The 15,509-nt window shown below is 44.5% G+C and overlaps 1 protein-coding gene across 11 annotated transcripts in view; it reads left to right on the forward strand.

The window, feature by feature from the left end:
- The window catches only part of tbc1d1 (TBC1 domain family member 1), a 247,214-nt gene that overhangs the window by 218,634 nt on the left and 13,071 nt on the right, over positions 1–15,509 (forward strand). For all 11 annotated transcript variants that reach the window (XM_033026846.1, XM_033026822.1, XM_033026812.1 and 8 more), the window contains 3 exons: positions 5,587–5,831; positions 7,308–7,467; positions 8,164–8,333. In XM_033026846.1, the coding sequence (XP_032882737.1) occupies positions 5,587–5,831; positions 7,308–7,467; positions 8,164–8,333 (575 nt within the window). The remainder of the gene's footprint in view (positions 1–5,586; positions 5,832–7,307; positions 7,468–8,163; positions 8,334–15,509) is intronic.

Below are 15,509 nucleotides of genomic sequence, written 5' to 3' on the forward strand. Positions count from 1 at the left end.
ATATGTGGTGTCATTATCATCAAAGATCGGAAATCTGACCCCAGGTTGGAATCATATTTACAGTTGGTTGATGCAGATTAAGTAGTAATCTTGGGTGGGGAACCGCAATGAATTGGTCCACCGGTATGTTGTTTATGCTTTACATTGACATTCAATTCTGTTAATTGTGGATTAATGAGGTACAACATCATATTGGGGAGCTGCTGACAAAACAGGTGTGTTTGTTATTGGTGTTGAGAAAGGGGACGACAGCATAAACATGGGGCCTAATTGTCGGCATGGGCGCGTTGGGTCGAAGAGTCTGTTTCCGTGCTGTATGATTCTGTGACTCTACAAAGGTGTAGATGGGACAGTTGTTGAAAGTAAGTGCTGGGATTGTGAAGCTTCTGTGACCTACAGTGGCTTGCAAAAGTATTCATACCCCTTGAACTTTTCCACATTTTGTCACGTTACAACCACAAACATAAATGTATTTTATTGGGATTTTATGTGATAGACCAACACAAAGTGGTGCATAATTGTGAAGTGGAAGGAAAATGATACATGGTTTTCAAATTTTTTTACAAATAAAAAACTGAAAAGTGTGGCGTGCAAAAGTATTCAGCCCCCATGAGTCAATACTTTGTAGAACCACCTTTCACTGCAATTACAGCTGCAAGTCTTTTGGGGTATGTCTCTACCAGCTTTGCACATCTAGAGACTGAAATTTTTGCCCATTCTTCTTTGCAAAATAGCTCAAGCTCAGTCAGATTGGATGGAGAGCGTCTGTGAACAGCAATTTTCAAGTCTTGCCAGAGATTCTCAATTGGATTTAGGTCTGGACTTTGACTGGGCCATTCTAACACATGAATATGCTTTGATCTAAACCATTCCATTGTAGCTCTGGCTGTATGTTTAGGGTCAGTTGTCCTGCTGGAAGGTGAACCTCCGCCCCTGTCGCAAGTCTTTGCAGACTCTAACAGGTTTTCTTCCAAGATTGCCCTGTATTTGGCTCCATCCATCTTCCCATCAACTCTGACCAGCTTCCCTGTCCCTGCTGAAGAAAAGCATCCCCACAGCATGATGCTGCCACCACCATGTTTCACAGTGGGGATGGTGTGTTCAGGGTGATGTGCAGTGTTAGTTTTCCACCACACATAGCGTTTTGCATTTAGGGCAAAAACTTCAATTTTGGTCTCATCTGACCAGAGCTCCTTCCTCCACATGTTTGCTGTGTCCCCCACATGGCTTGTGGCAAACTGCAAACGGGACTTCTTATGGCTTTTTTTCAACAATGGCTTTCTTCTTGCCACTCTTCCATAAAGGCCCGATTTGTGTAGTGCACGACTAATAGTTGTCCTGTGGACAGATTCTCCCACCTGAGCTGTGGATCTCTGCAGCTCCTCCAGAGTTACCATGGGCCTCTTGGCTGCTTCTCTGATCAATGCTCTCCTTGCCCGGCCTGTCAGTATAGGTGGACGGCCATGTCTTGGTAGGTTTGCAGTTGCGCCATACTCTTTCCATTTTTGGATGATGGATTGAACAGTGCTCCGTGAGATGTTCAAAGCTTGGGATATTTTTTTATAACCTAACCCTGCTTTAAACGTCTCCACAACTTTATCCCTGACCTGTCTGGTGTGTTCCTTGGGCTTCATGATGCTGTTTGTTCACTAATGTTCTCTAACAAACCTCCGAGGCCTTCACAGAACAGCTGTATTTATACCGGGATTAGATTACACACAAGTGGACTCTATTTACTAATTAGGTGACTTCTGAAGGCAATTGGTTGCACTGGATTTTATTTAGGGGTATCAGAGTAAAGGGGGCTGAATACTTTTGCACGCCACACTTTTCATTTTTTTATTTGTAAAAAAATTTGAAAACCATGTATCATTTTCCTTCCACTTCACAATTATGCGCCACTTTGTGTTGGTCTATCACATAAAATCCCAATAAAATACATTTACGTTTGTGGTTGTAACGTGACAAAATGTGGAAAAGTTCAAGGGGTATGAATACTTTTGCAAGCCACTGTATGTCCATTTGACCATGCCCAACTTTACACCATGGCCTTTCATGTGATTACACATTTCTGCTTGTGCTAATCGGTTTTGAAACATAGAAAAATAGATGCAGGAGTAGGCCATTCGGCCCTTCGAGCCAGCATTCAATATGATCATGGCTGATCAACTAAAATCAGTATCACATTCCTGTTTTTTCCCCATGTCCCTTGATTCCTTTAGCCCTAAGAGCTAAATCTAACTCTCTGTTGAAGACATCCAGTGAATTGGCCTCCACTGTCTTCAGTGGCAGACAATTCCACAGATTCACAACTCTCCGGGTGAAATAAAATTTCCTCATCTCAGTCCTAAATGGCCTACCCCTTATTCTTAAACTGTGACCCCTGGTTCTGGACTCCCCCAATATCAGGAACATTTTCCTGTATCTAGCTTGTCAAATCCTTTAAGAATTTTATATGTCTCTATAAGATTGCCTCTCATCCTTCTAAATTCCAGTGAATACGAGCCCAGTCCACACATTCTTTCATCATATGTCAGTCCCGCCATCCAGGGAATTAACCTGGTGAACCTACACTGCACTACGGAGACTAACATTTTACTTTAGTTCCGAACCACACACCCCGGTTTCATGAGTAACTAGCGATCAATTTGAGCATTAGTGATGAGTAAACACCAACCTTGACCTCTTAGATGGAAAGGGCTTTGTGGCCAAAACTGTTGGTGTAAACGATTGCAAAGATGGTGGAAGACATGACAGAGAACAAATTCAGGGCCATCTAGATTTTCCAGTGTGACTGGAGATCTTTTAATTGAGGCGTAGAATAGGAAATATGTCCTTTGTCTCTAGGCTCGGTACCACTGCAGGCACCCAGTGGAGTGGGAGGAGGCAGTAATTGGGTGAAAGTGTGGAGTTGAACCCCAGCGATGTGACTCTGACCGCACGTACATACATGGTCATGGTCAGGGACCCTCATCGTCAGAATGCATTCCCACCGCTGGTCTATCTGTACTCTGCGTGGTGCAAGCAGCCTTCATCACCTAATTACACACTCACACAAACTAACCACTACACCAAGCCTCACACCCACAAGCTGCCCACTATTCAACTTTGATAAATAAAGAAACACAGTGCTGCCGTAACTCAGCAGGTCAGGCAGCGTCGCTGGAGAAGATGGATAGGCGAAATTCCATCGCGACCCAAAATGTCACCTATCCATCCTTCTCCAGCGATGCTGTCTGACCCGCTGAGTTACTTCAGAACTTTGCATCTTTTTTTGTAAACCGTCATCTGCAGCTCCTTGCATTTACATCAAACTTCGATAGGCTGAAGTTTAAAGGACAGGGAATAAGAGAAACATCTGACAGACCTACCTCTGGAAACTTGCTTTCATGTAGCTTCTTGCTATGTTGCAAGAGTATTTGGCCCATTGAGTCGAGGCCGCCTTTCAGGATATACCTATTAATTCTATGTCTTACTGTGGCCTAATCATTCTCACATGCCCATCAATTGCACCTTGATTATCATTTAAAAAAAAATCATACAGCATGGAAACAGACCCTTCAGAATCAGGTCTACGCAGGCCGCGGACATGAGGGGTAACTTATAGTGAGTAGACCCACAGAATCTCTTGCCCCAGAGTAGGGGAATCGAGAACCAGAGGACATTGGTTTAAAGTGAGGAGGAATAGATTTAATAGGAACCTGAGGGGTATCTTTTTCACACAAAGGGTGGGGGTGTATGGAACGAGCTGCCAGGGGAGGTAATTGAAGCAGATGCTATTGCACTGTTTAAGAAACAAATGTAAATTGTCCCTAGTGTGTGTGTAGGGTAATGTTAATGTGCGGGAATCGCTGGTCGGTGCAGACGCGTTGGACCAAAGGGCCTGTTTCCGCACTGTATCACTAAACTAAACATTTGGACAGGTACATGGATGAGACGGGTTTAAAGGGATATGGGCCAAATGCAGGCAGGTAGGACTAGTGCAGATGGGACATGTTGGTCGGCGGGGGAAAGTAGGGCATAAGGCCTGTTTCCTCACTGTATCACTCTATGATTAACCCCCACCCTAACCAGCACTCCTATGACATATAGGAGAAAAGCACAGCACCCATAGTGACACTCTGACCCGGACTCCAGTCCCCCGGGGGTGTCCACCAGAGACTCCGCTGACCCTCGTTACTCCACCGCAACCAGCGGGCCGCACCTGTCACCTTACCCGTGTCCCAGGCTCAGCACCGGTCCACAACCTCCACGATGCAGACTCCATCAGCACGTGATCTGACACTGCTGAGTCCTACTGCTCCCCCCCCCCCCCTCCTACAGGGAATCTCAGTGGGGGGGGGGGGGGGGGTAGACCCGAAACATCACTTATTCCTTCCCCCCATAGATGCTGCCTCACCCGCTGAGTTCTCCAGCATTTTTGTCTACCTTCAATTTTTCCAGCATCTGCAGTTCTTTCTTAAATACGAAGTAGAGTTCAAAATAAGATAGTGTGACAGCTCCTCCGGGAAAGGTGTGTGAAAGAGATACTTGGATCAGGAGTCTGATGACTATGGGGGAGGAAACTGTTCTTAAGTCGGGATGTCTGGGTTTTGATGCTCCTGTGTATTCTCCCAGACGGTAGAAGAGAGAAAAGGGAATGGCCAGAATTGTAGGAACCCTTGACAATATTTCCAGACTTCCTGATATAATGCACAGTGGAAATGGACTGAATATCTATAGACAAGGGAAATTTTATTATATTGTTGGCAGAAAAGCAAGGATTGTTTTTCTAATTAACTAGAAATGGATGTTACATTCTTTGATTAAGTGTTGCTGTACAAGTACCATAGACCACATTGCTATGTTAGTTTCCAAACCAAATCCCTTATTTGATTCCCCATTGCAAACTGGCAGCCTGTGATCATTGTTTCCTTGCTACACCAGGTCAGTTCTCCCTAGGTATTTTTTTGCATGTAAATTCCATAAGAGCAAATTTTCATTCCATATCTCGCAATATTGGCAATCTTTTATGTCTGAAAACCTTTGTAAATGGTTTGAGAATTGAGAAAAAAAAACATGCTGTGCTTGAGAAGATAGGAAAGAAAACACTGAAAACAACTCTGAAACTTGAAAATGTGCACTATCAGGCTCGGGAACAGCTCCTTCCCCTCTGTTATCAGGCTTCTGAAAGGTCTTTCCATAAGTTAGGATGCTGTCCGATTCACCTCTTCCCCATGGCTGACATTGGACTTTGTCTATGGAAGTGGTGCACTACAATGCTGAGAACTATATTCTGCACTGTGCATATTCCCCTTTGTTCCATCTGTTGTAATTGAGTTTGACTTGATTATATTTGTATAGAGTATCTGATTGAATAGCATGCAAAACAAAGCTGATGACTACCTTGGAAGATGTCGACAATAATAAACCTAAACCTAAATCTAAGGACTTTTAATGTGCAATAATATTGCAATATCTCTCGCTGTATCTTTTACGTTATCTCTGTTTATTCTGGACATTGACAGATTATAATATAGACATCAAAGGATAATTGTGGTTTAATGCAGTTCTTGTTTTGATGCACTGTACGGTCTTATTTTCTAGGGCGCACATTTCCAACACATCCCTATTTCACTACTCAGCTGGGCGCAGGACAGCTTTCGCTGTACAATCTTCTCAAAGCCTATTCTCTGCTGGATCCAGAGGTGGGCTATTGCCAAGGCCTTAGTTTTGTGGCAGGAATCCTGCTGCTGCATATGAGTGAAGAAGATGCATTTCAGATGCTGAAGTTTCTCATGTATGACATGGGCTTGAGAAGGCAATATCGTCCCGACATGATTATTTTACAGGTACAGATGTTATGTATTGTACTAATTCTGCAACCCCATCCAAATAAATGTTTTAGTCATTTGTAGGGTGCTTTCTTATGTAGATGACTGTACAGCTGTTTATTCATTTTGATTAAAATAGACATTCGTATATTGCAATCTATCTATCTATCTATCATTCTATAAAACTCTCGCCCCATCCGTCCGACATCCGTCCGTCCGGCTGCCTGTCTGCCTTTTGATTCGTTGACTTTCTGCCTTTTGATTTGTTGACGGCTGCTCCTTCCTATCAGCTTCCAACACACTTCGAAACAGCTTCCAACACACTTCGAAACAAACTTGCAAGACAGGAACACTCTGAACCTTTCACTGCTGCAGCAGGCAGGGGAGGTGCAATTTGATTTTTTCCACTGCTGAGGGAGGCAGGGGAGTGCTGGAATCTTACATTTGGGGACGGCTTCAGTTCCATTGGAGGAGACGAGTGCATGGTGGAATATTGGGTTGGGGGATCACACCATTGGGGGAGCAGACCCAACGGGTCTGCGCTTGGTCTAGTACATAACTAAAACTCTGATCTTGTGCTCTTCCGGTTTTGCTTTTTTTTTTCTATTTGCGCAAAAACGGTACACGATAATGCTACGATTTTTCGCCACCTTACTCACCATTCTCCTGTGCTACAAGCGGAACGTTTTGTTCTGATCTATTGTATATTTTAAAAGTTATTAAGGTTTAAAAATCTTTAAAATCGTGCATGCGCAGAATGGTCCTCTCTCCTGTCAGCCGCCACCACGCAGATTGGTCTCTTCTGTCAGTCGCCGGGACAGCGACGCCCCTTCCTGCAACATCACCGCACAGATTGGCCGGGTCCCCTGTCAATCATGGGCGGCTCGCCCGGCGAGGAGAATATACAATACAATACAATACCTTTTATTGTCATTTGAACCTCACATGAGGTTCAAACGAAATTTGGTTTCTGTAGCCATACAAAAAAAGAACCAAGACACACACCAACACAATTCAATTCACATAAACATCCATCACAGTGAGTCGTTAACCAGGGCACGGTGGCGCAGTGGTAGAGTTGCTGCCTTCTGAAAGGCGCCCATTAAATAAAATTTATTATTATTATTATTATTATTATACATTCTCCCCGTGACCTGTGTGGGATTTTCTCTGGAGCTCCGGTTTCCACCCACATTCCAAAGATATACAGGTTTGTAGGCTAATTGGCTTGGTAAAATTGTAAATTGTCACTAGTTTGTCTAGGATAGTGTTAGTGTTCTGGGATCGCTGGTCGGCGCAGACTCAGGGCCGAAGGGCCTGTTTCCGTGCTGTATATCTAAACTATACTATAATATGACTGGAGACCAGTGAGGTTTGCTGCATTTCAGAGCCCTGTACTGTGCTGTATCAATGAACAATAGTTGAAGAAGCTGCTTAATGTTCATTTAATTTAATATAATCATTCAATGAAGTCTCCTCCTTGTGGGCCTACAGATACAGATGTACCAGCTTTCACGACTCCTCCATGACTATCACCGAGATCTCTACTGCCATTTTGAGGAGAACGAAATTAGCCCCAGCCTATATGCTGCGCCATGGTTTCTCACTGTATTTGCCTCTCAGTTTCCTTTGGGTTTTGTGGCCAGAGTGTTTGGTAAATATTATTGTTCTTTTAAAATTGCAGTTTTCTGTATTGTAATGAAAAGCCTGCTTTTTCCCCTGAAATTCTGAAATAAAAATAAGAGAAAGGTCATGACACTAATTATATTCTTACGAGTGCCAGAGGGGCATCAGAGATTATAGGAAGAGAATGGGGTTGAGAGGGAAAAATGTGGTAGTAGTTAATAAACAATAGTGTAGTGTAGTTTATTGCCACGTTATAATCAAGCCATCCATGGTATACAGATATATGATAAAGGGAATAACGTTTAGTGCAAGATAAAGTCCAGTAAAGTTAGATTAATGATGGTCTAAAGGCCTCAAATGAAGTAGATAGTAGCTCAGGACAGCTCTCTGGCTGTTGAACGTATTGTTCAGTTGCCTGATAACAATTGAAGTTAATTAAAAATAGATTGAATGGTGGAGCAGACTCGATGGCTGAATGGCCTAATTCTGCACCTACACCTTATGATACTGTTTTGACATAAATAACCTTAAGCAATAAACAGCTCAGTAAGTTCAGGACCCTTGAACACCATAATTACATGAATTAGAAAAACTGTAAACGTTCTTTCATTCTTTACTTTCACTATTGCTAATTGTAGGAAACCTCAAATAGAATTCATTAAAAAATATATATTTATCCTTCTGTTTTATCTGCTGTTGAGAATACTGTTTGTTTCTTTTGCAGATATGATCTTCCTTCAAGGCTCAGAGGTCATCTTTAAGGTAGCTCTTAGTCTGCTACGAAGCCACAAGCCACTAATTCTGCAGCATGAGAGTCTGGAATCAATAATTGACTTTATTAAGTCCACGCTCCCTAATCTTGGACTAGTGCAGATGGAAAAAACAATAAATCAGGTACATATTATTCTGTAAATTCATTTATTGTTTGGTATATTTTACATTACCCCCTTGATTATCTTTTTCCAAGAGAGATGGTCTGATATACATTGAAAAATAGCATGTTTCTGGGTACTATCACAACATTCCAGGGCACTATTGCAGAGTTTGAGATACTATCGGAACGTTTAAGAAACATTTCTACAGGAATATGGATAGGATATGTTTGGAGGGATACGGGCCAAACGCAGGCAGGTGGGACTAGAGTAGATGGGGCAGATTGGTCGGAATGGGCAAGTTGGGCCAAAGAGTGTGCTTTCACGTAGTATGACATATCAGTTGGCCACTGAACTCTCATGAAAGTGAGATGGATCTTGAAGGTTGGAACTCTTCCGGGAGATCTGGATGTCCTTACATCAATGAACAATTAGGAAGGTTAATAGTATGTTGGCCTTCGTGTAAGAGATTGACACACTAGGTTAAGAATGCCTTACTCCAATTAAATGGTGCCTTCATGAGGCCACACCTGGAACATTGTGTACAGGACTGCTTTCCCCACCTAAGGAAGAATATATTAGGATTAGAGGAAGTTTGATACAATTGAACTGTCTCTATTGCAGTTTGGAAAGGGAGTTGTCTGGTTATAACTATTTGCAGACTGAGCCCATACTCTAAACCTCAGAAGATTGAGAGGCAATTCCATTGAATGATGCAAAATTCTTATGGGATATGGCAGAGTAAGAGCTTCCACTCTTGGCTGAAATATCTTGAACCAAAGTTCATAGCCTCAGAGTAAGGAGTTAATCATTCAGGACTGAGATGGGATATTTCTTCACGCAGTGGGTGTTGAATCTTAGGAATTCTCTACCCAAAAAGCCTACAGAGCTTCAGTTGCCAATCATATTTAAGACAAAAATCAATAGCTTTTTGGTTATTTAAGGAATTGTGAGCTATAGGGTTAGTGCACGAAAGTGAGGTAAAGGATCTTTATATAAAATTATGAGAGGCATAGATAGGGTAGACAATCAGAACCTTTTTCACAGGATGGCAAAATCGGATACTAGAGAGCATTGCTTTAAGGTGAGAGGGAAAATGCTTTGAAGGGTCTGTCCCACTTAGGCGAGTGCAGGAGACTCTGCGCTCGCCTCATGATCGCCACATTGTCGCCACATGTTCGCTGGTGGTCTCTGGTGAGTCTCCTTCATGGTCGCGAGGAGTTCCCACATTCTGGGAACTAGTCACGGCCTCAGTATGGTCGCAGCAAATCTTTCAACATGTTGAAAATTTTTCTACGACCAAAAATTGGTCGCCATGGAGAAAATCGGTACTTCTGTAGTCGGTGCATTGATAGTGGGGTCGCCATGTCGTTGTAGGTAGTCGAGGTAGCCGTAGGTAGTTTTAGTTAATCTCCTTTGCTGACCGGGCATTTTCATTGGCTCATTGGGGGAAGAAAACGTAAGCACGAGTTTTCAGAACCAAGAAAAAACGACCGGTAATGTTAAATGCCCACAAAACTTCACAGCTCTGGCATATTAAAAGTTGTCTGGCTTCTTAAAATTGGCTCCACTCCTTCTCCCCCCTTCTTTCGCCCCCCTCCCCCACTCTTTTAAATTACTTACCGTACACTGTGCTAGCTGTCTTTAACCTTCCTGTTCATCGCGGTGTGTGTCTGTATCATCTTGGCTTTTCAGACAGCGCTCCCCCGCTTTCCCTGGCCCCCGCCTTTGCGATGTGTGTGTATGTGTGTTGCGCTCTGACGATCGCCGTTCCAGTTCACGGTTTTTCAGGCGAGTGCCGCGAGCTTGAAGGTCGCAGGCAGTCCGCTGATAAGTCGCCTGTCGGACACGCCCTTAAAGAAGATGTGGGGCAAATATTTTACACAGAGGTGGTGAGTGCTTGGAAAATGCTGCCAGGGATGGTGGTGGAGGCAGATACTATAGTGGCATTTCAATTCAATTCAATTTATTGTCATTTGGACCCCTTGAGGTCCAAAACGAAATGTCGTTTCTGCAGCCATACATTACAAAACAAAAAGACCCGAGACACAACACAGTTTACACAAACATCCATCACATCGTTGTGATGGAAGGCTAAAAAAACTTATCTCTCCACTGCACTCTCCCCCCCGAGTCAGAGTCAAAGTCAAAGCCCCCGGCTGGCGATGGCGATTGTCCCGCGGCCATTAAAGCCACGCCGGGTGATGCAAGGCCGCGCACCGGGTCTAGTTGTTAGAGCCCCCGGCGTGCGCTCGCAAAGTCCCGCCGCCATTCCAAGCCGCGCGGTGCGGTGCTGTAAGGCCCCGCTCAGGTGCTCTTCAACCCCACAACTCGGGCGGGAGAAGTCGCCGTTGCGGAAGCCCCGAAAAGCGGTCACCCAGCAGGGACCCGCGGGCTCCCGGTGCCGCCGTCCGCCAAACCCGCAGTTGCAGCCTCCGAAACTCCGGAGGTCGGGTGGCAGCGGCGTCCACCACCGCTCCACCCGCTCCGGACTCGGCCAGCCCCATGATGGTGAGTAGTCGGCAGCTCCGCAGCTGGAACCCCAGGTCGTTCCTGTTGGAGGCCGCTCCACGTTGCAGCCCCAACGACAACGGAGACCCGACAAAGAAAAGTGCAGGGGAAAGATTTTAAAGTTACCCCCTCCCCCCCACACCACCCCCACCCCCCCCACACACATACCCCAACAAACAAAATAACAAAAACTACATAAAAACGAGACAAAAAATAATAAAACACAGACGGACTGCAGAGGCCGCTGCTGACGAGAGTCGCGCCGCCCACCTAACAATTTAAGATACCTTTGGATTGGCAATGATGTGCAGAGAATGGAGGGATATGGATAATGTACAGTTAGATAAGAGATGGTCTTTGCATCATTTTCAGCACAGACATTCAAAGGCCTGCTCTTGTGCTGTACCTTTCTATGTTCTATTATCTCAATGAGCGGCTGAATGGTCTACTAGTGTTTCTATTTCTAATATTATACTAGACTAAGCGGGACCCGTTGGGTCCCAGCATCACACAGGAGGGCTGGTCATCCAACGCAATATTCCACCTCTCCACCAATTCTAATATTGGTGGCCAGTTTGGGGGGGGGGGGGGCTGTCTGGAGCGCTAGTATGGGTGTTGTGGGCTGAAGGGACTGGTTTCCGGAGGGCTAGTATGCAAATTGTGCGCCAAATGGATTCTTGGGCTGGCGTCTCAGTCAATCAAGCCTGTTGTGCTGGCAACTCACTCACTCACGGCTCGTGGGCTGGTAGTTGACTCACGGCTAATCCTTGAAATTCTATTTCAAGCAGGGTATAAGGCCACCAAATTCAAGTGCAGTTTCTTACCACTTCTAGCAGGGTGCAAGGCCACCAAATTCAAGTGCAGTTTCATACCATTTGAAGTAGGGTGCAAAGCCACTAAAGACAGCGAGTCGTGACCTCTCCCTCCTCCATCTTGCAGAGACTGAGCCACACCTACATTTCCGGGTTTTATAACCCCTCCCCCCCCCCCCCACCGGAAAAGGTGTGGCTTTCATGGAGTGATTGACAGGAGAGAGATTCTCAACATTTTTTTAAAAACATAACACTTTTATTTTTTATTGATGGGAAGAATTCTCTGCACCTGCTCAGCGGAGGGGGACTGAGTAAGATGGCCAAAAATCTAAGCCGTAAGTGGTAGCGTTTTATCTAAAATCAATATACAGTGCAAACAGGAAGTAAGTGCATTTACAGTAGTGCCTTTTAACTTCAAGCCAAAGCACCCAAGCCACCATTTGCAGTAAGTAGTGCATTTCAATTTCATGCCAATGCACCCAAGCCACCATTTGCAGTAAGTAATGCCTTTTAACTTCAAGCCAAAGCTCCCAAGCCACCATTTGCAGAAAGTAGTGCCTTTCAACTTCAAGCCAAAGCAACCAAGCCACCATTTACAGTAAGTAGTGCCTTTTAACTTCAAGCCGATGCTCCCAAGCCACCATTTGCAGTAAGTAGTGCCTTTCAACTTCAAACCAAAGCTCCCAAGCCACCACGCAGTAAGTACTACCTTTCAACTTCATGCCACCATTTGCAGTGCCTTTCAACTTATTGCCAAAGCACCCAAGCCACCATTTGCAGTAAATAATACCTGGCAACCTCATGTCACCATTTGCAGTAAGTAGTGCCTTTCAACTTCAAGCCACAATTTGCAGTAAGTAGTGCCTTTCAACTTCAAGCCAATGCACCCACGCCCCCATTTGCAGTAAGTAATGCATTTTAACTTCAAGCCATTGCACCCAAGCCACCATCTGATGTAAGTAGTGCCTTTCAACTTCAAGCCACACCCAAGCCATCATTTGCAGTAAGTAGTGCCTTTTAACTTCAAGTCAAAGCTCCCAAGCCACCATTTGCAGAAAGTAGTGCCTTTCAACTTCAAGTCAAAGCTCCCACGCCACCATTTGCAGTAAGTAGTGCCTTTCAGCTTCATGCCACCATTTGCAGTAAGTAGTGCATTTCAACTTCATGCCACCATTTGCAGTAATTGGTGTCTTTCAACTTCAAGCCACACCCAAGCCATCATTTTTTTTGCAGGCTTTAGAACCAATAGACATTTTTTTGCAAGCTTTAGAACCAATAGAGACACGTTTTGCTAGCTTTAGAACCAATAGACATTTCTTGCAAGCTTTAGAACCAATAGACATTTTTTTGCAAGCTTTAGAACCAATAGACATTTTTTTGCAAGCTTTAGAACCAATAGACATTTTTTGCAAGCTTTAGAACCAATAGACATTTTTTGCAAGCTTTAGAACCAATAGACACTTTTTTTGCAAGCTTTAGAACCAATAGACATTTTTTTGCCAGCTTTAGAACCAATAGAGACACTTTTTGCAAGCTTTAGAACCAATAGAGACACTTTTTGCTAGCTTTAGAACCAATAGACATTTTTTGCAAGCTTTAGAACCAATAGACATTTTTTGCAAGCTTTAGAACCAATAGAGACACTTTTTGCAAGCTAGAACCAATAGACATTTTTTGAAAGCTTTAGAACCAATAGACATTTTATTGCAAGCTTTAGAACCAATAGACATTTTTTTTGCAAGCTTTAGAACCAATAGATACTTTTTTGCAAGCTTTAGAACCAATAGACACATTCTGCAAGCATTTTAGAACCACTAAGGGCACTTACATTTGAGTAGACATGTGTTCAGTGTTATTCACAGCTCACAGAAACGTGACCCTCTGCCTTCCTCCATCTTGAAGAGACTGTGTGGCACACCACTTCCTGGTTTTATAGTCCCTCCCCCCTGCCGCCAGCAGAGAGAATGGGGAATTTTGTAAAAACATTAATATCTCTGTCATTTTTCATCGACGGGAAAAATCCTCGGCACACATGCGGCGGAGGGGGGGCTCTGAGCAAGGTGGCCAAAAATGACGGCCGTAGGTGGCAGCGTTCTCTCGGAAATCGCAGCACAGATGGCCAAAACCGGTCAAGAACAGACTTTTAGTAATATAGATAGATAAAAACACAATTTTGCAGAGACAGAAGGGCAAGAGACAGAGGGGGAGGGGGGTGGAGGGGAGGAGAGGGAGGAGAGGGAGGGTGGGAGAGGAGGGGTGAGAGAGATGGGAGGAGAGAGAGAGGGGGGAAGGGAAGGGGGGAAGGGTGTAGGGGAGGGGGGAAGGGGGTTTAGGGGAGAGAGGGGGGAGGGGAGAGAGGGGGGGAGGGGAGAGAGGGGGGGAGGGGAGAGAGAGATGGGGAGAGAGAGAGATGGGGGAGAGAGAGAGAGAGCGAAAAGCAACCGTGCGTCACGCGTTCAGAATGTTCTGGAAATGAAGCGCGCGCATCTCATGCACGAAAGCTGTCGGCCGCTCTATGGAATTCAGGGGAGGAGCCTGAACCACACACACTAACCAACCCCCCCCCCCCCCACACAGACACACACACACACACACACACACACACACAGCGGGTCCGATCGAAGCAGTCAATGAAGACAGCAAATTTATTTTTTTAAACTGTCTTTGAAATTAAAAGTTAATGTTAAGAATTAGTGATGTTAAGTGAGAAATAATTAAATTAAATTCAATAAAAACAATGGAATCAACAACCTGGCAGGCTGGGGGGGCCGGGCAGGGCCAGGAGCCAGGTGGGCCAGGTGCAAAGGCATTGTGAGGTCAGCGGGCAGGGCCGGGCGGGGCCACCAGGCAAGCTGGGGGTGCAGGGCCGGGCCAGAAGGGCAGTTGGGTCAGGTGGAAAGGCATTGTGAGGTCAGAAGCTGGGCAAGCTTAATATTTAAATGTCAGTTTGGTGATAAAGTTTAGTAAATATCTTGGGAAATAATGGACCAAATTTATTGGGGGTTGGATTTTTGAAATCATAAGGAAATTTTCTACCAGAAGATGTAAAAATTTCTCTGTTATTGTAACGTTAGCAGCTGGGCAGCGGTGGCGTGAGATGGCACTGTGACTCATGCAGCAGTTTGATTTTAGTGGGACCATGTGAAGGTTCCGATCTCACATCCCTGTCCCATTGTGATGTCATACATGTAAATGATATCCATTGTGATTGGACATGTGAGGTGGCACTGTGACTCATGCAGCAGTTTGATTTTTAAAAAAATTAATATTTTGTGAACAATTTTATTCAAAATCTGGGGAAATAATTAACTGAATTTAGAGAGGAGTGGATTTATGAAATCATGTTAAATCCCTACCGAAATTCTCCACGTTTTTGCGTCTGGTTTCCGAGGAGATACGTTTCAAATGCAAAATGGCACACACACACACACACACACACAGAGTTTGAAAAGTATACTAGACCAAATTTAATGAGGAGTGGATGAGCGAATGTAAAAGTGAAATGGCTTGCGAAATGGTAAAATTCTTGGCATGTTAGCATCTGGTTTTGGCGGAGTAACGAATCAAAGGCCAAAAAAATGACACGCATACACAGAGTTTTAAAAGTATATTGATAGATGGGGCAAATGCAGGCAGGTTGGACCAGTGTAGGTGGGATATGTTGGTCGGTGTGGGCAGGTTTGGGGTCCAAAGGGCCTGTTTCCATCTTGTAAACTATGATTTTACTTCGGAGTCACGTGAGTGACTACGTGAAGAACCCCGCTAGGACGCTTGCGCGTCATTACGCTACACGCATTGCACGAGTCATTTCGATGAAGGAAGGACGTTCCTCCTAAACGGCTGGTGTATAAATCCAGCGAAGACAGGTAAGAGAT

The sequence above is a fragment of the Amblyraja radiata genome, chromosome 1 (assembly GCF_010909765.2).
Source record: "Amblyraja radiata isolate CabotCenter1 chromosome 1, sAmbRad1.1.pri, whole genome shotgun sequence".
Taxonomy (NCBI): Eukaryota; Metazoa; Chordata; class Chondrichthyes; order Rajiformes; family Rajidae; genus Amblyraja; species Amblyraja radiata.